The 23,470-nt window shown below is 41.5% G+C and overlaps 1 protein-coding gene across 7 annotated transcripts in view; it reads left to right on the top strand.

Moving 5' to 3' along the window:
- The window catches only part of APP (amyloid beta precursor protein), a 263,764-nt gene that overhangs the window by 159,638 nt on the left and 80,656 nt on the right, over positions 1-23,470 (top strand). For 2 of the 7 annotated variants that reach the window (XM_032353227.1, XM_032353222.1), the window contains exons 7-11: positions 1,791-1,958; positions 4,259-4,315; positions 17,345-17,478; positions 22,323-22,397; positions 23,099-23,257. In XM_032353227.1, the coding sequence (XP_032209118.1) occupies positions 1,791-1,958; positions 4,259-4,315; positions 17,345-17,478; positions 22,323-22,397; positions 23,099-23,257 (593 nt within the window). The remainder of the gene's footprint in view (positions 1-1,790; positions 1,959-4,258; positions 4,316-17,344; positions 17,479-22,322; positions 22,398-23,098; positions 23,258-23,470) is intronic. The other 5 variants (XM_032353236.1, XM_032353234.1, XM_032353260.1 and 2 more) reach the window with 3 other exon arrangements.

The raw sequence follows: 23,470 nt of genomic DNA, 5'->3' as shown, positions 1-23,470 counted from the left end.
TTGGTGAGGGAAATACAAGGGAGAGAGCCTGTAGATGTTTCTTAGAGCTAAGAGAGAGAGAAACAGTCATTAAGGTCCAGGAGAGGAGACAGTTCATGGCTGTGGTTTGAAGGGAGCCCACCTCTGGGGCATCTGGCTTTTCGCTCTGTGGCCCAGAAGCTGCTCTGTCAATAACTCACAGGTGATCAGACTCTCCTCCACTGCCAAAACTTATTTTATCCTTTTTAAGTATGACTACCATCCTTTACTTTGTGGAAGATAAAGCAAATTGCCAAGTGGATGGGAAGCGTGTGTGAACGGGTTGGCAGGTTCTCATTGTACAGGAGAGCTCGGTGCAGAAAGCGAGCTGAAAATGCATCATGGCTTAGCAAGAATGGACTTCCAAAGCAGCGGTACTGAATGAGAAGACATTAGAGATGGGTGACCTTGAGCCCTGATGCTCCTGGAGGCAAAAACGTCCATCTGACAACCATCTAAAGAGAGTCAGAACCACCTTGGATATCCGATATCTGGCTTTTCTCCTGCACAGTGTTTGACCTCCACCTTCTGAGCTCTGTACTGACTGTCGACGTCATCATGATGGTGGTAGCTCCTGGTTTTGCCGTCACCTCTTTGTCTCAGTTGGAAAGAATAATAAGTGGTGTATAGGGAAGTTAAACAGTCGCTCTCATTTACATCAACAGTGTGGATCTTTGTCTTTGAGTGAAGGATTAAAGGATTAAGTGGAGGAATGTTGCTGAATATTCCTAATTGGGAAGCGCTGAGTTTTGAGTGACATTTCTCTTTGAGAAGGATGCTTTTCTTTGGTATGATGATAAAACTAATAAATAAGACATCTGTGTGGGCTTAGGCATCTGCAGTTTCTCTATAAGCTGAGCTAGGGCAAGATACAAACTCAGAGGGGGAATTGTTTTACTTCTAATAAAAATGGAATACACACAGGAGGAAGAGTTCTTGTTCTAATTACCATAACTTTACAAATGGAAACAGAGAGGTTACTACACTTTGATCAATCAGGGATCGTGACGCTGATCTTGGGGAGGGTGGCAAAGCATGTCGACAGGTAAGATGTGCTTTAAGGTAAAATGGGGCATGGTGTGTTTTAACAAATTAGAGTTGGTTGACGATGGTTTATTGTTTGTGACATTATTGCCCAAAGGACAGATGAATGAAAAAACAAAAATTATATTAACTAGGGTTAATATAATTGGCTGTAGGTCACATTTACAGATGTTCCATATGTTTTTCAAATACGGTCAGTGGACAGGCCGGCTCTCTGCAGACTGGATCACGTTCAAAATAGGTGTAATTATTTTACACTCCGAGGCAAGGCTGTCCTTCATGAAGGAACACAATCAGATGTCGGGGACAGGGTACGTTTTTTGCATTAGAAGCAGACACAATCCTTTTACCTTTAAAGCTGACTTGAGGTTATTCTAGAAGAGGAGTTTATTTCTTAGAGGGAAGAGATGTTTCAATGTGCAGACACTTTGGGGCATTTACTGTTCACCTAAAAGCAGCTAAAGATTGGTTCACTTCAGCCGGAATCCTTTTATTACTACTAAGCTACCCTCATTAAACCAGATGAGCATGCACGGCTCTGTTTCCGAGGTCATTCGAAAGTCCTGGTCGGTGATTAAAATGTTGGGCAGAATCTGCCTAATCATTCCAGCCCACGTCACCCCCCACCCCCCGGGAGGACTGATGCATAAGAAACATAAACATGTGCGCGAACCGCGAGCCGGTACCTTTTCATGCTAAATGTGGTTCCCCACGTCTCCTCTGATTAGAGGTGTGCTCTGAACAGGCCGAGACGGGGCCATGCCGAGCAATGATCTCCCGCTGGTACTTTGATGTGACCGAAGGGAAGTGCGCCCCGTTCTTTTACGGCGGATGTGGCGGCAACCGAAACAACTTTGACACAGAGGAATACTGCATGGCCGTGTGTGGCAGCGTCAGTAAGTGGACCTTCCTCGAGCCTGGCCACCTTTCGTCTTTTCTCGCCACTGACTCCGCTCTCTGTAGCAGATCGGTTTTCCTGGTCCTTGGGAACGGGTCTGTTGCTACCACTAACCACGTGCTCTGTCCACTTCCTCTAATTGCCGGGCGTCTCCTTGCGTCTGTTCCACCCCGAGCCCACATCTCCGTCTTTCTCTAATAAAGCATGGCCCTGGATGTGTTCTTCTACTAGCTGTGGTGCATTCGTCTTGCAATCTCTAGGGACTTCTTTCGAATCCCTCTCTTTAAGCCAAGCTGAGGTCGCTGTTTTGTCTTCTCAGCTGTCTTCTGCAAGTGTCTGCATACGTGTTTGTCTGTGCACCTGTGTGTTCGGGTCTGTGCATGAGCAGTATGTGTGCAAACAAGGCTGACCACCGGAAGCCCGGCTGATGCAGCTTTGGTTGCCTCGGCAAGGCGGGTTGTTGTGATGAGTACCTTTAAGTTATGTTGTAACATGCGACTTTGATTGTGTCAGCAGCGAATGTGATTGAATCGAGCATATGCACTTCAAATGCCGGAGGATAGAAAGTCCCCAGTGGCCTCAGAGCTTTTGCTGGGCCGGTTGCAATACTAATTTTTCGTGTCTTCTCTTGGAAGCAGAAGAAAACTCTTCACTTCACGTTAGAAACCTTGAATGACAAGAGACTTGGGAATATAATTTTCCAAGCCTTTTCTTTCAAACTTCTGGCTCTTCATAACTCCAGGGGATAAAGACATACAGTGACAGTGACTCAAATGTGAGATGAAACTTTACCACAGAGGTGGCACTCAGGAGGTAGTGAACCAGACATAGGAGACTTCTGTTCTTGCTGACAGCCTTCTGTGCGAAAATCCACATTTTATTTATTTACTGTTGTTCGTGATTGGGAGAATTAAACTACCCAAGAAATAATTGCTCAACTTGAGAAATTAAAGATTAAACTCAGTGGGTGTGCATTTCTTTTTTGAGAGACTTCTGCCTTTTCTCCCTTGCTCTTGTAAGGGAGACAGGTACCATTTCCTGCCTGGAATTCCTAGGGATTATATAAATTGTTTTCTGCTGTGATCACGGGCTTAGGCTAAACAACAAAAGGACCTGCACGGTTAAGACCTTCTATTGTGAAGCCCAGATCTAAGTGGAATCTAATGGAACAGTTCCTATTGGTCTCCTGAGTGAGGGATGACTCCATTTCTATCTTGTGTGAGAACAGGTGTAGGAATTGGTAACCCCAAGGGCTTCTTTTCTGGCTGCCTTTGGATGATGGTAGCTTCTAGCTCAAAAGACTCCTTTCTTCAGTTTCAAACAAAGAAGTTAATTAGGTCAGGTAACATGCAACACAATGGGGGATTCTGTTGCCTGGAGCCTCTTGAACAAAAGACTTTTGTTACAGAGATTCTAACTGGTTTAGCTGCTAAGGTAGATTTCTTGGCAAATTTCCAACTTTCTTTCTCCATTTCCCTGAGGTGGACTTATTTTTTGGAGTATAAATTGTGTGTGTGTGTGTGCGCGCGTGTGTGTGCACGCGTGCGCGCACGCACATACAATAAGAAAGGGTTTTTAAAAATTATTGCCAGTGAGGAGGAATTTGCCTCGAGTTAGAAATTACTCCCCCCAGCCCCCACAACCCTACTCCAGCCCGTGTGCACACGCTCTCCACATCATCAGTCTGATTTGGCTCAGGCTGGGGCGAGCCGTGGGCGCCACAGGTCAGCCGGAGCCTCTGGATGGTATGCCTTTTGCTGAGAGCTTTGCCAAAGGTAGAGACTCCCAATGAAGATGTAATGATCAGCCAGACAGTCTGTATTTAGTTTCAGAAGGGCAGGTAGGTTATAGAGTAATTTATCAAGAAAGCAAATGTGAGAGGCTGAAGGTCCGAAGTATGGGCAGATCTAAGTGGACAGTAAAATAACACATGGCCCGTGCTGGGAGCTGGAGGTGCCCTGTGAATGGGGGATCCGTGTGAATCCTTGGGAACTGGAGATGCTTGGCACTAAGGAGGGAAAAAGAGAGCAGGAAATCTTCAACAGGTTACTTGGAAATGCTATTGAAGACCAAATACCCAGCACTCTAAGGTATTACTGTGGAAGTAAATCTCTTAGGTTTGTGTTTACTTTGGTTCTGTGCTGGGGCCCAACCTCAGGGTATTTGTTTAGTTTTGCTTTTTTTCCAATATTTTTCTTTTTGTTTTTCCCTTTGGTCAGTGGAATCATGTAAGTTTCGACCATCATTTGCGTGTTTCTATTTTTTGTTTTTAGTTACGTTCTTTTATTTTCTTCATAGTGTCCCAAAGTTTACTCAAGACTACCCAGGAACCTCTTCCCCAAGATGCTGTTAAACGTATGTTGTCGTTCACTGGAGGGGGCTGGGGCGGGGAGGACATAGTCCAGTGCATGGCTGGGTTATAACTCCAGATCATCACTTTCTTTGCATGGTTTTATGTGTCTCCAACACCTGTCTTTCAATAAAATGTTTATTTCCATTCCTTTGCTTTGTAATTATGTGCAATTTTGCCAGACAACTTGAAATCCCGGGCTAAGAGCACTGACTAAACTTCTATTTCTGATCATTTTTTTTTTCAATTCAGTGTGGTTTTGTTATGTATCGTGTATATATATTATTGTGTTTTAGTTGGCATCACTATTTTATTTCCTAAAGCTGTCATGATGCCACCGTTTGAGAGGCCACAGATGTATAAGTGACTTGTTTCCTAGAAAAATACATAATATGCATGCATTGTACTAACTCATAGACTAATGTATATGCACAGACTTCAGTTCTGTGTTGTAAGGCACATGTGAAGCCTTAGGAAGTGAAAGAGCCCGTCTAAATTTCCTAACCACCTCTTCTTCCTCTCTGTGAATGCACACTACTGGGACAGAAGTGCCTGACTTCGAGTTTTATCATATGGTTATAGAAGATTCATCTAAAGAAATCTTGCATTAACCAACCTTAGAATGTCTGTGTCTTGTGATGATTCCACTTGGCGTATTAGTCTAGCTTGCTTTTAAAATGTGGTGTTAAACATTCTAGTACTTATTTTAAAATATGGATTATATCCAAAAATAGATTTATGCGTTTTTAGGCTAGGGATCTCACACACGCACACACACACACACTCACACACACTCACACACACACACACACTATTGATGCTTATGGTTGTTGGAAAAAGAGATACAATTTCAGTAGTAGTTCAGATGTAATGAAAATTAGCATTTATTTATATTATCCTGAAAAAAAACCTGGTCTCCAAATAGATCTTTTTAAAAAATATATAAATAAGTGGCACCTGGGTGGCTCAGTAGGTTAAACATCCGACTCTCTCTCTCTCTCTCTCTCTCTCTCTTTTTTTAGGTTTTATTAACTTATTTGACAGACACAGCGAGAAAGGGAACACAAGCAGGGTGAATGGGAGAGGGAGAAGCAGGCTTCTTGCCGCCAAGCAGGGGGCCCAATATGGGACACGATCCCAGGGATCCCAGGACCCTGGGATCATGACCAGAGCCGAAGGCAGACTCTTAATGACTAAGCCACCCAGGTGCCCAGAATCTAACCCTTGATTTCCACTCGGGTCATAATCTCATGAGTCGTAAGATTAAGCCTTCCATTGGGCAAGTAGTCTGCTGCTTTCCTTCTCTCTTTACCTCTGTTCCTCTGCACATGTGCACATTCTCTCTCCCTCTCTCTCTCTCTCCCCCCCCACCAAAAATAAATAAATCTTAGGGGCACCTCGGTAGCTCAGTCAGTTAAACATCTGCTTTCAGCTCAAGTCATGATTCCAGGGCCCTGGGAATGAGCCTCCCTGCACAATGGGGGAGACTGCTTCTCTCTCCCTCTCCCCCTGCCCCTGCTCCTGCGCATGCTCTCTCTCTCATATAAATAAATAAAATCTTTGAAATAAAATCTTTAGAAGATAAATAAAATTTAAAAAGCTAAATAATAGAGAATTATATAATAATTTCATCATCGACCATAAAAATTTTTTAATGACCACCATAAGATTCAAATCCATTCACTTTATATATAACTTTGGAAGGATATAGGGGTTTTACTACTACAATCAATGTACTTTCTGTGACTGTGACAAAGCATTTTTTTCCTAACGCCATCAAAACTATGACAAGTGAGTCGACACAGGACCAGAGAAAACTGGGTATTTACACTGTAGGATTAATAATATATTGATCTTCGTGGCGGGTTGCAATTTACCAGGCATTTTCACGGATCATTTATTTTTCTCAGGAGCACTTTGTGGGCATTTCCTTCATGTCCTTTATACATAGGAGAAAATGAGGCCGCGAGAGCCATCAAAATGTGGCAGGACCAGCTTTGAAACATAAATGAATTTGCGGCTATACACTGCACTCCGTACAACCAAGGATTTGATTGTTTTTTAGGTTAGAAAAATTACATTTAAAGTTCAGAGTGTATTTTAAGAATACAGAAAATAACAGAAAGAGGAAGAATATTAAAAACCTTTTTCTAAATGCACTGAATATAGCATCTCTCAATAAATATATTTTCCCCCTTTCATAGAAAAAATATTTTATATCATGTTAGCATATAAAAGAATTAGATTTTTTCCATTCTTATTAATTAACAGAAATGATTACTTGATAACCTTATTTTCCTGAGGGCCTCTGTGTGGCTCAGGTGATTAAGTGTCCGACTCTTGATTTTGGCTCAGGGTGTGATCTCCGTGGTGTGAGAGAGAGCCCCACATCGGGACTGGGTGCTCTCTCCCTCTGCCCCCACGTGTGTGTGCTCTCTCTCACTCTCTCTCTCTCAAATAAATAAATAAAATCTTTAAGAAATATATTTTACAAAATTTCTTTTACTTTCATGAACTTCTTCAGTCCTCAGCTCTTCCAAACAGACCTTGAAAATCTCTCATTATTTTCTATTTTCCAGTAATATTCTCCAACTACTTGGAGTGTGTTTGGGATCATGACACATTTCCAGCCTAGGAGGTTGAAGTGGTTTTGGCAGCTCTATTTTCCTGTCTACCTACAGAGACTGTTCATCACGGCAAGTGGAGGGTTCTGCAGTGCTAGTACAAACAGACTAGAGAAAGCTTGTAATGTCTAGTTATTTATAGCCTGTGCAACGATGCTATCTTATTTATAGCGGAGTTTCACATTGGAATTAAAGAAGTCACGGTCATCTGGAGGTCAAGTGCAGATAGCAGAATGTAGTCTGAGAAATGAGCCCAACAAGAAGGTGAGCTAGCCTATTTGATTTGCCTCCTTCACCAGCCTAGGGCTTCGTTGGAGGGTCTCTCTTCAACAAAGTGGTTGTTTATGGGTTTCTCAGTTGGAGTTGCTTCTAGTCAAATAATAAATATGAAATGAGATAGAAAAAGCTCCTTAGTTAAACTGATGTTAACATTGCATATGTGGGGAAAATATGCAATGGTCTACAGTATAAATGCAATCATGTTCCTGTAAAAACATATTATGATCATATATTTCTAGATTTTAAATCTGTGTTATAAAAACCAACTTTGGTTATTGCAATTTTAAGGAACGTGGGGGTTTTTTTTTAGATTTTGTTGTTGTAGATAAGGATCTAAACCACAGATTAAAAAAGAGAGAAATAAGAGGCTAAGAGATTTCATTTTACTCATAAACTTATGGATTTGAATCCTTTATAAGATCTTTTTCCTGTTGGAGATGAAGTACCCAATGATACCAGAGTTGTTTCTGACATTAATCTGGTGTCTGTCCATTTGTGTTTGTGAATAACAACTAATCTTAGGTCAGTATATAAATATTTATTGATTAGTTTGTGTTCTGAATAAGAGAGAATGATTTTTTTTTCCCTAGCATTCTTCCCATCAGATTGCATCTCAAAAGACAAACCGACTGATTCCTTAATGGCATTTAATGTCACACAAAGGATCAGGCCGGATTTAGTCAGCTAAAGGCACCAAAGGGTCTGGCCAAAGAGAACGACAAATGACCCATCTTCGGCTCTCTTCTTGCAGCAAGTTGTGACACAGACCATACCTAAACCAAGGTCTCTCAATCTTGACACTACTGACGTTTGGGGCTAATTTATTCTTGCAGATGCTGTCCTGTGTATGGACAATGTTTAGCAGCATATCTAGCCTCTACCCACAAAATGCCAGTATTACCACCCCAGTAATACCACCCCAACTATAATAACTTCATCTGTCTCCAGACTTTGCCAAATTGTGTCCTGGGGCAGGGAGAGGTAAAAATCACCCCCCTACCCCCCACTGAGAGCCTCTGATCTAGACTAAGTGAGCCCACATCTGATTCAAAGATATAACTAAGCTGGTATAAACAGGAATGCTTTCCATGAACTTGAGGGCCTGTGGATGTGTTGAATGTCAGGAGCCTCCAGTTCTTGACAGATGTTAATGAGGTTGTTAGACCACTACCCTGGCTCTCAGTGTGTACAAGGTAGGGTAGATATTGCTACGCTGAGTGTAGGGTAGTTAGAGGTCTTGTAGTCTTTCTACTCTAATGTGAGTGCTATTAGGGAAACTAACCCAGCAAATCCCTGGGTCGGAAGTTGATGGTTCCCCCATGACCCGCCCCCTATCCCGTTTCGCAGAATCCCAGCATATGCTAGAGAACGGCCGTCTTTGGTGATGCCACGTGGCCTTACCACGCAGATCTCTTGGCATCTAGGATGTACCTTGGGATCATGTTTATGGCCTTAGGGTCTCTGCAAAGGCTAGATCGGGCCTCATGCAGAATCCAGAAAGGGAAAAGATTGTTTTTTACTCCTATCAAAATGGTCGAGATAGAATAGACTAACATACTTCCACAGAATACAAAAATAATGAGGACATCTTAAATTAGGCCAAATCACCATCTCCAAGTTCTAAGGCTGCTGCCTGCGAAGCTCACAGTTTGCAAACTCACTGTGCAGCCTTTGACTGGAATGTGCCACCTTCACCCCAGAGTTGTCATATCCTGTCCTAACGCTCGGGCATTCAGTTTTTGGCCAGATTTGAACCATTGTTCTCAGTCACGCTGTACTTGTTCTTCCGATTGCAAAATAGCAAATATTAGTTCCTATTAGCACATTCTCGAGTACTAATGGAATTATGATTTTTTTATAAAACTGCCAGGCATTATTAGCGGTAATTAAAATCATTAAAAAGATGTGGAAGTGCATTAAATTACATACCACCTCAGTGACAGTAAAATCTATTAGATTGACACATAGGAGAAGCCACATCTTTGGTATCGAGAAATGAGCAGATGGAAAAATGGCCTCTTCCTCCAAGCTATCATACTATCATAGGAACAAATCCCTAAGATGGACAGGAATCGATTTGCTCAGCAAACCAGCATTTAAAAAAAAAAAAAAATTCAAAGCTCATTTACTCAGAACAGTAAAAAATGCTCGTTATAATTGTACTCTGTTCTTCAGCTATTTCCAAAGAAGTGTAGGTAGTTTAATAAAAGGTTTGGCAAAAGTTTTCCATAATAGACCAGAGAGTCGATATTTTAGGTTTTGCAGGTTTTTTGCAGGCCGTATGGTCTCTGTCATACATACCCAACTTGGAATCGTAGCACGAAAGCAGCTATATACAGTAGGTAAACATACAGGGCTGTGCTCCAAAAAAACATTATTTACAAAAAGAAGATCATTATGTTAAGCTCTGTTAATAAAGCTGTTGCTTCTGAGCTCAGGAGGTGCTAGTGCTAAGTTGGGTATTTTGAGGGACACGAGCCAAGCAGACCAGGTTCCCTGCTTCCAATAACTTGACAGTTTTATTGATGAGATGAGACCCAGGCATGTGATGGGATTAAGGAACAATAAATATAAAGTAAAACATACAAATGTAGGGAGAGACTGGTGTGGAAGGCCAGAGCCTGATGAAATTGGTTTTATCCTTAAGACCTCCACAGAGGTTAACAGCTCAATCTGACTTTTCCTGCTGCAGTTTTTTGAAAGTAGATCATGCTGCAGATTCTGACTTTTTGAACCCCTCTGTTGAGTGCTGAGCCACATTTTTATTACCTTATGTCCGCAGGACATACGCACGGACTGTCTGCCAACATTGATCCCATTGGCTCTAAAACTGAGCTACCCAGTTGGGTAAGCGGCTGCCGTTAGTTCAGGTCCTGATTCCAAGGTCCTGGGATCGAGCCCCCATCAGGCTCCCTGCTCAGCTGAGAGCCTGCTTCTCCCTCTCCCTCTGCCTGCCTGTCTGCCTGTTTATGCTCTCTCTCTGTGTCAAATAAATAAATGAAATCTTTAAAAAAAAAAAAAAAAAAACCACAAGCCTGAAGTGAGGGTGCGGCGGGGAGAGAAGAGCTTTTGTTCTTTGTTCTTTCCTGTTTTTAGAGGGTCTAGGCCCATATTTAAGGGTCACACGGTATTTTCACATTACAAGTGGCTTCTTTCACTTGGACTTGGTGGTTGCGATACACATTTGAGTTCAGAACATGGTTGGGACTTTAGTTATTTTAGAATTAGAGAAATGGAAAGACTTTTTTTTTTTCCTTTTCGTTAACGTCAGGGTGGCCATCTGCAAGCTCTGCCTTGTTTCCAGATTAAATTTCCACCTAAAATCTTTATTTATAGGTTCATATTTCACCACTCTGTGAATGAGCCTCTTTGCCACCTCGAATATGCTCACAGCCGTTTCAAGTCGCCCCGTTGCGGGCTCTGTGTAAAATCGCGTTGCCGATGATAAAGCAGTGACTGGTATGGGTCTTAATTTACTTTCATCTTCTCTTGTCAGCGCTGTAGAGATAAATTGCCTTTCTCCTGACGAAAGGAGACTAACCACATTTTCTTGTTAGAGTCTAACAGTAGTATATTGACTCAATGCCATTCACAGGCCTCTGTTGGGGGAAACATTCTGCCCCGTGGCCTGGTGGAAGTCGTCCAGCTCATTACTGTTTGAAGGTGAGGTTATCACTCCTTTTGTATCCTAAGCCCTTCTTGACTATAACATTATGCTTCTCCTCGAGGTTGAGGAATCAAGCAAATATCAAAATGATAGGGGCCGTTTTTCTCGATGCCTGTAGTGTTTCGACTCCACATTGTTGTTGCCTGGCATGAAATGGAGAACTGCATAGTGATACAGTCAGAACTGAAATGAACTAAAAACGTGGCATAAACTTTGATTTATTGGCTGAAATGGATCATGTGTCTCCTACAGAGGTCCTCCAAAGAGGCAAAGGGAGTGATTTTTGTGCAGTTACTTCCTTTTGAAGTAACTTTTGAAGTAACTTCCCTAAAAAGTATAGTGTTCTCAGGGGAAAATGCTGGAAGGGAAATATTTCATTGACATCGCATCCCCAGTGATGGTGGTTATGTTTTGTTATGGGAACATTGGGGACAGCACTGGGGTTCAAAGCAACTCAAAGCAAGGGGGCCCCTGGGTGGCTCAGGCGGTTAAGCTCTTGATTTCCAGCTCAGGTCATGAACTCAGGGTTGTGAGATCAAGCCCCGCACTGGGGTGCTCTGTGCTGGGTGTGGATCCTGCTTGGGATTCTCTGTCTCCCTCTCCCCCCAGTTCCTGCATGGGGCATTTTCTATTTCTCTCTCTCTCCCCCCGCACCCCTCAAAAAAGAAAAAATAAATAAATAAAAAATAAACTGAAAGCAAATATGTACACACACACCCTCCACCCACCTTAAAAAAGAGAGAGAGAGAGAGGGGGGCACCTGGGTGGCTCAGTGGGTTAAAGCCTCTGCCTTCGGCTCAGGTCTTGATATCAGGGTCCTGGAATGGAGCCCTGAATCGGGCTCTCTGCTCAGCAGGGAGCCTGCTTCCCCCCTCCCCCCATCTACCTGACTCTCTGCCTAGTTGTGCTCTCTCTCTCTCTTCGTCAAATAAATAAATAAAATTTTAAAAGAGAGAGAGAGCTCTGACAGGTACTAAGAGATTACAATGTGAAGTAGAAACGTTGTGACCTGCATTGGTGCAAACTTCTTAAAACAGAAAAGAACCCTCACACACGTGTGAAAAGAATGTCTTCCTTAGTATCTGGTCACCTAGGTAATAGCACTTTGCGATGAGAGAAAGAAGCGAATCTGTGATTTGTCTTGTGTCTGGGAGTGCGGGGGAGGAAAGTTCTATGAGAACCCCTCACTCTCTTCTGCTTTATCCCTCAGCAGACTGTGACCGTCCGAAAGCATCCAGTCATACCTTTCCCCCCGCCTCACAACAACTTGCATTGTCTCCCCACAGCCCTCATCTGATCTGTCCCTCATTTCCTTTCCGCCTCACGCTTCACTCTCCCTTTCTCCTTCAGCTCTGGCCACACTGACCTTGCTTGTCCTAGAATTCTCCAGGCACACTCACCTCTTAGGGCCTTTTTGCTAGTTTCTGTGTCTCGCTGCTGTATTCTCCCCCCGGCTGACGGGGAGTGGGGCTTCAGCCCTTTGTCCAAACACACCTTCTCAGTTCGACCCAGCCTGGCCCCTCGCCCACCCCCAGCTCCTCTCCCCCGCTCTCGTGATTCTTCCCAGCCCTGTTCTGGTTTTCTTTGTCTTCATAATACAAATCACATTCTAACAAGGTGACTTATTTTTATCTGTTTTTTTTTATATTTGAACTGATTGTTTCTCTCACTAGACTATAATTCCGTAAGAACAGCTGTCTTTGTTTTGCTCATTGGTTTCTCCCGTGTGCCTCACATTGGGTATGGGTGGTATAAATAAAGGAATGGACAAACACACTCAAAGTGGCACCGTTTACATCCGAGCTGCCATCTCACATTTTCAGACACCTCTGACCTCCCCCGTTCCAGAAAAGCAAGAAGGAAGCATCTATGGAAAGTATTAGTCATCTAGAATCCACTGAACCTTTGGAGCCAGAATGTTCACCTTGAGCCAGTAATGTGCTGTGAGTTGGAACTGCTTTTCTGTAGCATTTGCCTTTATTTGGTATTACGTGTAGACACCCAATCTCGGTATTGAAAGGTATATTTTACCAGGCCGAAATGAGACTAAACTAAGAAAATCAATATGAAGTTTGTTGGAAAAGGTAAAAACCCACGTGTGTGTTGGTGCTGGGCTGTTAACGATGTGGCAGCTAGAGGTTAAAACCCAGAGCTAAAGGTGTTTAACCCTGAACATTTAGTCTAGTTTTCTGCGAAAGGGGAATATATCCAGTGAGCTTGCTTGCAGATGAGCCTATCCGAACAGGGGCCAAAGGCTAAAAGATCATCCAGGTTCACGCTCTGTGGGATCTTTCTCCAGGCCCCTGCCTCAGAACCCTATTTGTGCTGAAACGTTGGGTGGAGGTCATTTGCCAGACGGCATTCGGAGTAGGAACAGCTATTGGATAGAAAATAGGTCGACAGATATCATAGCGAAGCATATTTTTTTGCCAATTCATGGTGTTCATTAACAAAAGCAAATACTTTCCAGTGCCCTAGACATATCGATGGATTTGCCCTTTTCTGCTCTAAATATTAACTTTATAAGCCTCATTCATGGTTTACCTAATCCTAAATTCAGACATATTTGTGGGTCAGAGATAGGAGGAGTTATGTTAAATGCACAGTAGATGTAATGGGGTGATTTTTACTCCCCCCCCCATATTGAATGAGGACACATGGAAAGCACCTCGTGCAGCAGAGCCTAATCCAGGCAGACTGTTATTACTTGGCTGACTTGGAAATGTGAGCCGAGATCACAGTTTCTGAGGAGCCTCGGAGGTCTCTGGGCAGGATGAATTGCTAGATGGTACCTTAAAAAAACACAACCAAAGTAAATTCCATAAGGCCAGCTTGTTCCTACTTTCTTCGTTGTTGAAATGACCTGTGATTTAAATGACCTGTGATAGACAGCTTCCCATTCCTTTGCACCTTGGAATGTACCCTGTTGTTCCTTGAGCCACTCTTCCCAAAGGAAGCACCTCAAAAAGGCAGGGACAAAGGGCACAGGTTTCCTGCTCCTGCCCACTGTCCTCGTTATCATGCGTCTGGCCTGCCCTGGACTTTATCACAAACCAGCAGCTGTTCCTGGTGTGATCATGGCGTGGGGTTATTAGAGAAGCAAAAGCCAAGCTCTCTGTACAAACTCTTCCTTAGAATGTTCTCTCTTTCCTCTGTACCAGCTGCGGGGTAGTGATAATGAAATATTAAATTCATTTTCACATATCAAGATGAACCATCTTTCTTCTGTCCTTGACTGGACAGTGATCTGGTTTGCTGGTTGGTGGGAATACAGGAGAACTTCACTCAGGCTAATTGAGATGGAGCTTTAGTATGAGTGGCTAAAATGCTTGAATTAAAGATTAAAAGAGAGACAGCTCCTTCAAAGTCTTCAACGAAAGGCAGTAACAAGGGCCACTTACAAGGATTTACTCAAAGAGAAATAATGGATTAAATGGAATAAATCCATAATACAGTATTTATATTTATTTCCACATCCCTAAAAAGAAGGTTTAATACTTGAAATATCCTTAATCCTATTAAGTATAGCTTGCATGCTTATTTCTCTAATATTCTTTTTTTCTTAATATTACAAAGCTACAGTTTAACATAGGTTAATGGGATTATACTGACTCAGATTTCAGCGTTATCTCCTTTCCATAAAACAGGAGACAGTGTTTGCAAATCATAAGGACTGGAGAAAAACGTACAATCTGCCAACCATAAACGTTGGGTGGAGAACTTTCCTACTTATGTAGTAACTTCAATAATTCCAGTTTTTGAAGGGGATGGTATGTTATGGCTATGACACTTAACAGCCGGACGGCTATCTTGATCGGTGAAAAGAACCCCAAACATTCATACATTTTCATTTATTCAAAATGGAAAATATGGTCTGCCTAATTCTGTCATGCTGCCGGATTGTGCTGTGCCAAAAGAACTTTAACGTGTTCATGTTTAAGCTGTACCCACAAAGATGAAAAAACGATTAAAACCCCGGGAAGCACATTTAAAATGCTAAACATCGCTTCCATTTCAAGTGGGGAACATTGATGAAGTTAAATATACTTGCATATTGATTTGCTTGAATTTATGCAGAAAAACACTTGCCTTTGATTTCCTTTTTTTAAAAAAAAAAGGATTTTAAATTGAAAATTACTTCTCAGTCTTAAAAATTAAGGACTCCTTTTCAAGCATTTGTGGGCCTTCTATGGGGGTTATGCCGAAGGTCTTTTAGAAAAATATATATTCCTTTTCCTGTGTGTGGTACCTCATGGTCCTGTGTGTCATTCCTTTTTAGTGGATGCGAAATAAAAGCTCATTTTTCATATGGTTTGCCTAAGTTCTAAGATTTGAACAACATGTGATGAGCGAAAGGAGAGAGGAGGGCACTAACCTGAACACGTGGGTGGCATCTCGTTTCCCCCGGGCACCTAGGCTGCTGGCCTGTTCGGTGAGGAAGCAGGGTCACAGCTAGTCTAAGAAAGACTGAAAGCAGGGTGTGCCTCATTGCGAAGCTCATGAGGCTTTTCCCCTTCCCCTGCTGAAGTACCTTCTCCCTCATCTATTATCCAGGAGGTGGGGACAGATGCATTTTAATCTGTATTGCCCTGTACAGGTCCCAGACCTGTTGACTCACAGTCAGTCCCCTGGTGGAGGCGAAGGGCTGAACACACAAGTATTTTGAAAAATAACCCCAGGCATACGCGCTGCCTCCTTCCTTCTACTTGAGAGCAATCTCTGTTTAGATACCTAAATTGCTCTTATTTTTAAAAAAAAAATAATTACATAGTGACTCAAGAGCAAGGGAACAAATCTGAGCAAATATCCCCCTTTAAAATTAAAGATCTGAGGTGCCTGGGTGGCTCAGTGGGCTAAAGCCTCTACCCTCAGCTCAGGTCATGATCTCGGGGACCTGGGATCGAGCCCCACATCGGGCTCTCTGCTCAGCGGAGAGCCTGCTTCCTCCTCTCTACCTGCCTCTCTGCCTACTTGTGATCTTTGTCAAAACAAAATCTTAAAAAAATAAAAATAAAAATTATAAAAAATTAAATTAAAGATCTTACTTAGAAACAAGCTTCTGGTTTTGGTTGAAATCCTGAAGCCTTTGGACTGTGAAGATTCCAGGTTATTTCTCAGTAGGAAACATCTTAAAATTTCGTTTTAAGGGATGCCTGGGTGGTTCAGTCAGTTAAGAGTCTGCCTTTGGCTCAGGTCATGATCCCAGAGTTCTGTGATCGAGTCCTGCATCAGGCTCCTTGCTCAGCTGGGAGCCTACTTCTCCTTCTGCCTGCCCTCCCCCTGCTTATGCGCGCTCACTCTCTCGCTCGCTCTCTCTCTCTCTCTGGCAAAAAAATAAAATTAAATTTAAGAAGAACTTTGTTTCAAAATGATTTAGCCATAAATACTTCTCATTTAAGTCCTTTTTGGGATATCATATCTCAAAGATAGTAGTCAATAATTAGGTAAAATCAGTGATGAAAAATATGCAGAACACTAGTGATATTTGAATAATCTTTTGAATAAAATACTTGAGTTGATTTGACCTGAAAACATAGTGAAAACGCCTAATTTCACTGTTTTGGTTGAACGTAATTCTATTCTTTAAATCAGAGTCTTTTTTTTTTTTCTTGTAAGCTCATAAATGCTCTGAATTCTCACTAATCTTTACTAATCTTTTGGAACACTGTATAAGGCATTAAAATTCACTCAGCTCATGAATTAAAATATTTTTGTTTTGTAGTACGCTCTTCAATTTTATGGATATTTGTGTTTCCATGTAATTTAGCAGTATATGTTGCAACTCAGTCATATTGCTTGGCAGTTTTAGTTGAATTCAAAATAGAAATCACTTTCTTTTTGACAACTAGTATAATGAATTGGCTGGCTGTTGTCAAATTTTGTGAAGGAGAAAAGACTCCTTTTGTGACTTCAGCAACACACTTATTGACATTTATGGGGTTTGGGATAGTGTTTGAAACACTTTGTCACAAAAGGTGGCTTTGAAGTCAAGCTATCGGAAATACCTCGTGTAGAATTTACCTTTACTCTCTGGTGTGATTATTCTGCAATTGACTGATTTGGAGATTTCTTCACTTTCTGTAGGAATCATGAGGTGTGATATTGATAACATATTTTACTTTGAAGATTACAGAAGTTAATTTAGCAAGGTATAGGGATCTGGGACAAAAATGTATTAAACACTGGTTTTGCTCTGTGCATGCCTGTTTTGCAGAGAATTTTAAATATAACACTACACTCGCAGAATGAACTGTTTTATAGATTTTCCTTCACCCTATACTTGAAAGATGGGAAACATTTGTACTGTGCTGTGAAATGTCTCGTAGTGTTCTCTTAAATAGCATTAACTTCTTGTATGTGCTTCTCTACTAAATTCTTTGTCCTGTAGTAAGCAGAAAATACAGCTTTCTTTGAAACGATTGGATATTCTATTTCTCTTCTCAAACCTCCTTTCTACTTTATAGTTCCTACAACAGCAGCCAGCACCCCTGACGCCGTTGACAAGTATCTTGAGACACCTGGAGATGAGAATGAACACGCCCATTTCCAGAAAGCCAAAGAGAGGCTGGAAGCCAAGCACCGTGAGCGAATGTCCCAGGTAAAGGGACTTTTCTGTCCTTTAGTTTACAATGAAGGGGAAATTTGGGCCTGGCCTCTGCCTTGGAGTTTCCAAAGGGGCTCTGTGGCTGATGAATGAATGCCTAGGGGCCGAAAGGGCCTTTAATTTTAACCAGATCTTTAAAGGTATAAAGTCTTAGTTTTATATGTTTGCTCTAAAGATATGGTTTGGGGTGTTTAGAATCCTCCTTGAGCATGCCACTTAGGAAAGATCCAGTCCCACTAAGTAAAGCAGGAATTCATAAGCACAAATTAAATTATGTCTGCAGCATTCTCTCTGGTTTTATTACTTTGTATATACATAGCCCTGTAACCATGATGTTGTACATTAAAATCCCTTAAAATGATCTGTTAGTAAAGATGAATTTTTTTTTATTAGATGCCAAAGTGTTATACCTTTGAATCTCACATTTCTTCCAAAGCCAATTCATAGGACCAGGGGAACCTAAAAGCAATGTGAACCATAATGATTATGTCACCTTGTTTCGTAAACGATCGATAATGCAGCAGCGGTTCAAGACCGGTTTCGCACTCGACAGCAAAGCAATGCAAGGAACACAAGAGATGACATTTGGCACTAGAAGCTTTCTTGCTCCCGGTGCAGTGTTCTTTTCACCACATTGTGTGGCAAACCATGGCTTGTTTGTTGTTTAGCAGATTCTTTATGAAACAAATTGAAAAATCTGTTCAAAACCTGGCTAATTTATATCTACGGATATCAATTACAATTTCTGATATGGCTGTACCTGGTGCTGGATATTGTATTTATTAACGATAAATAATAATTTTAGCCCTTTCTCAGATGCTTCATTCATTCATTCAGCAAATATATATATCAGCACTTCCTTGTCAGTTACTGCCTAACTTGAAGCCTACAATTCAGAGTATGAAAACCATAGGAAAAGTCAAACTTAAGGAAACATAAGTGAGTGAATGAGGAAATCTCTCAGGTCAAAGTCAACCATTCCCTTTTTTTGGTGTTAATATTCTATAGTAAATACCAGAAAGTATTACTCATTTTGGTAATATTTAGCAGAAATACTTAAAGTTTTCTTAATAGGACCCATGGGTTAGTCTGCTATGTATTTTCTAAGATCACAGGAAGTCTTTAGAAGATGGCATTAGTCATGGGCTTTAATTTTCTATACTCTCCGGAATTTTAACATCTGGGGCCTTACCAACTCTAGGGAGACTGCTTCTCCCGGGGTTAGCCAGTTCCTAGAGGTAGCAAATGACTAGCCTTCGGGCACACCTTTCATAATCAAGCCAACCTCTCCAAAGTCCATTTCTACCAGATACCTTCTTCATTTTGCTCCTACTCTCTGACCCACTATCCACCTGCCCTGTTCACTTCCAGGCTAGGTAGTAGATAGCTAGGGAAAACCCTCATACCCATATATCAAAATTGTTGAACTGCCCAAATCTAAGCCTGCTTCACCTGTTTACCCTGACTCACCCATTCCTTCCTGAGGAAACCAGAGACTCCTGGCTACATTTTCCCCTCACTTCCTCTGTCTTAACAACCCACCCTGGGGCTTCCCTCCTTCCTTCCTCAGTGGCATGGCATGGCTTGCCGCTCCTCTCGGGAACTGTATGTGAGTAACAATCTTTTCAATGGCATCTGTCCCCTGGTCTGTTGACCCCACTATACTTGAATATAATAAAACCTACATTTTATTTTTTATAAACCTATGATATATTACTTGCTTCAGGGGGTACAGGTCTGTGAATCATCAGTGCTGTGCAATTCACAGCACTCAGCATAGCACATACCCTCCCCAGTGTCCGTCACCCCGCCACCCCATCCCTCCTACCCCACCCCCCAGCAACCCTCAGTTTGTTTCCTGAGATTAAGAGTCTCTTATGAAAACCTATATTTTAAAAAGAACTGTTTAGGGGCGCCTGGGTGGCTCAGTGGGTTAAAGTCTCTGCCTTCAGCTCAGGCCATGATCTCAGGGTCCTGGGATCAAGCCCCGCCATCAGGCTCTCTGCTCAGCGGGAAGCCTGCTTCCCTCTCTCTGCCTGCCTGCCTGCCTACTTGGTGATCTCTGCCTGTCAAATAAATAAATAAAATCTTTTTTAAAAAATAAATTAATTAAATTAAATTAAAAGAACTATTTAATGTATCTGGAAAGACACAATTACTTTTTTTTTTTTTTTTAAGAGGAGCGACCGTGATCCATGATGCTTGAATTTATTTTGGAGTCATAACAAGGGAAGAGAAAAGCTAAAATACTTTAGCTGTAGAGTATAATGTGCAATAGTAGTTTTGGGCCATGATGAAAACCTAAAAGCAAGTTGAACTAGGCAGCTAGGTAGAATGGAATAGTAAGATTTCACCTGAAGGCAATTCTAGAAAGCAGGATTTTTCATTAGAAAAAAACACAGGGGTGCCTGGGTGGCTCAGTAGGTTAAACATCAATATCTTAGGAATAGTCCTTTTCCTGTCACCAAATACGAGAAAACTTAGCTCACCCATTGAATTTGCTCTTGAACAATTTTTATATAATTATATATGTAATTTATATATACTTGTATGTATATTTATATGTTATATATAACTAGACATTTATATAATTAGCTATATAAGAATATAACTAATATAAATCATATATATGTGATTTTTATGTTTTATAATGGCAAATTGGGCAGTAGAGGATAAAAGCATGGTCCTTAGAGCCACAAAGATCTTGGTTTATATCCTTTATTCTCCATTTTTCTTTTTTCTCCGTGACCTTGAGCAGGTGACTTAATCTGGTCCATAAATGGAGATCACCATGACTAATCCCACGGATTTTATAAAGCACTTAATACAGAGTCTGCTATGTAACCAATCTGCAGTAATGTTATCTATTACTGGGACACCTCAGTGGTAGCCATTGTTCAGAGAGACGTTGAGCCTACGGTGTACGCTTACCTTGCATTAAGTAGGCCTAGGGTGATGGTATCAGTGAATCGTTTTATTTGTATAGGATATTGTTAAATTCCTCTAAAAATCAAATTCGGTTTCATTTTATACCAATGTTAATTTTCAGTTTATTAGCTAAATAAATATAATTATTCCCTGTAGTTCCCCAGCTCAAAGTTTACAGGCCAGGTTCTGAACGTGCAAGGTGGAATGGTAGAAATGTAAAGATATACAAGGACATCAGTTTTCAAAGTCCAGTCAGACATTTGTCTTCTGTCTCAAACTAACTTTGAGATTCCTTGCCTGAAGAGTTCGTAGTAGAGTACTGCCACTGTGAATATTCTCAGAGCAGGAAATTGACATATTTTTATTGCAAGCTGCAAGCCTTATCCATAAAGCAAAGGTAGTCTTCCGTAGTCTTCTCCCTACGGCTGCCCTTCATTAACTCTTAGAGACACTGAGACATCTGGGATAATGTTTCTTTTCTTTTGTATTCTCTTCTTATTCATAGCAGTGGGGCATTTGTTCTAATCTTGTTGTGACCTTTTCAGGTTATTTTTTTACATGTTCTTCAACAATAGTAGAAAATTCACTCCATTCTATTTTCTCCATAATTTTTATAAAGAGACCACAAGGAAGCGAGTCTTGTATCGTACACAGCAAATTAATGCTAGAGTATAAAATACCTAAATAAAAGCCCACACAGTGATTTGATAAGTTATTATCTCATAGAAATTCTCTATCACTAGTTTTTTATCCAGGTCTATCTCTCTCTCTTTTTTAATCTTGATGTCAGAAAAATCGATTCCTTGTGGAATAAATACCTATAAATCATAGGCTCTTATGGTATGGAAATCAGGTTCTTTTATGCTTTGTGTGTCTACAAAATATGCAAGTACGCATCTGTCAGTAGATCATTACTTTGCTGCCTTGATCTTCCCGTTCTTTATTTCACCTGGCTCGTTACGAGTTGCACTTAGAAAAGCTCTGCTTGACAGCAGAATAGTACACTTGAAAAGGAGAGGCAGCCATAGGTGGTTAAGAATCTAGTATCATTTCGTTTCAACAACAGGCAGCTGCAGACTTCTCCTCTTTGCATTCAAGTCAATGAACGAACCTCTCTCAGGGTAATAATCCTGGGTGAACTTCAAGGAGGAGAAGAGGAAGCTTTCTCTTCCTACCAAGCAGATTAGCCTGGTTACTAAATTAGCATAACTTGCCAAAAATATGTTTGGCTACGTTCAGAACATTATAATGTGTACTCTCTTGGAATTTCTGGAGGTACTTCGGGTATTCTTTGCCGTGCATGATGGATGGTGGTGGGTGAGCAAAAGGCCCTCATTACCCGTCAGTGGGGTGGCTCCGAGGACTTGTGACACTGGAAGCCTTCTTTTCCTTCCTCCATCGTGTAACGTCTTTTTGGTAGTATGTTCACGGCGTGCGTGCGCACGCATAAAATGTTCATGCCTTCCCCCACTTTACTGTTTGAAAAATACACAGTTTTAAATTTTATAACTTACTTTCACAAAAGACTAAAAATGCACTCAATTTAATGGAGGAAATCGTTGTTCAATCAATACATATATATATCTGCCTTTTATGAATCGTTGACATTTGTGCACATCAAATAAAATGACTTCCAGCCCTTCCTGAGGAAGAGCAAAAAAGACCAACTTTGTTTCAAAGGGTCATATTCCTTCAATAAATGTGAGCCCTGTGTTTAATATTCTGCTACGGTAGATGATTTCCATCTTAGTGGGAGGTCAGATAAACCATTTTGAGATAGGACTGGAATGTGATTATTTTTTAAAGTGTTTAAAATGTCAAGTACAGAAAGGAAATAATCTCTCATTAAATATAAATTGGGGGGGGAAAGAACTGATGATTATGAATTCAAATGTTTTTTCATTTTGTAGGTCATGCGAGAATGGGAAGAGGCAGAGCGACAGGCAAAGAACTTGCCTAAAGCCGACAAGAAAGCAGTTATTCAGGTAAAACCCGGGCTAGTTCACCCAGCAGCATAGGCCTACACATTTCCCAGCATCTCTGGATGAATGGTTGTATTCCCCGGGGGGTTGTTCATAGTCCCATCAATCTGGTCTGTGGCTCATAATTGTCCAGTAATTCAGTTTCTTAAATTTTTTCTTCTATTTGGCTTTTAATTAGCCCAAGTTACAATTCATTTCCATAAAACTCCTATTGTTATTTGCCGCCTGCTTTGTATCTATATATATCTTTCTGATGGCCAAAATCTGCTGCTGCTTCTTCCTCTGGCAAAAATTATGTCATGATTAGAATTTGTGACAGGAACTCCTCTCAAAACTACCTTCGAGGAAACGGTGAGAGTCTCCTGGCCGTTTTCTGAAATTAAAGTACTTTGAGTAAGAGGAATTCTTTTTATCTGCCATGGAATTCAGAGTTTTAAGAACACAGAAATTTATCCTGTATTATGGTTAGTCAAATCAGTCTTCGGGGACTAAATATAAAATAATGATTTACGGTGAGAAATCAGGTCGGGAGATGGGAGGACAGGAAAGGGAGGAAGCCCATAAAACACGGTGAATTAGTCAAAAAGTGGGAGGGACTATAAATCTTTGAGTGAAATGACATACGATGCCCAGCTGGAAACAGTTGCCTCTGCTGCCCCGTCCTCCTTGTTCTGTCCCCAACTGACGTGTGTTTGCAACGACAGCACTTCCAGGAGAAAGTGGAGTCTCTGGAGCAGGAAGCCGCCAACGAGAGGCAGCAGCTGGTGGAGACGCACATGGCCCGCGTGGAAGCCATGCTCAACGACCGCCGCCGCCTGGCTCTGGAGAATTACATCACTGCTCTGCAGGCCGTGCCCCCTCGGGTAGGTCTCCCAGCTCCCCTACGGCACCGCACACACACGACGGGTGGCAGGATGTCTATATATATATATATACCCAAGCCCAGCTTCCCTGTCTAATGACCTATAACCAAGTGTCACAGGAAGTTGGGATTTGGCCAAGGTATCGGGATTTTTAAAGTCATAATAGGAGCTAGAACTCAAGTTTCCTACTCAGACCAGCCTCCAGAGTCTCTG

This window comes from Mustela erminea, chromosome 1 (assembly GCF_009829155.1).
Source record: "Mustela erminea isolate mMusErm1 chromosome 1, mMusErm1.Pri, whole genome shotgun sequence".
Lineage (NCBI taxonomy): Eukaryota > Metazoa > Chordata > Mammalia > Carnivora > Mustelidae > Mustela > Mustela erminea.
The sequence above is the reverse complement of the archived record's forward strand: the minus strand, read 5'-3'. Positions and strand labels throughout refer to the sequence as shown.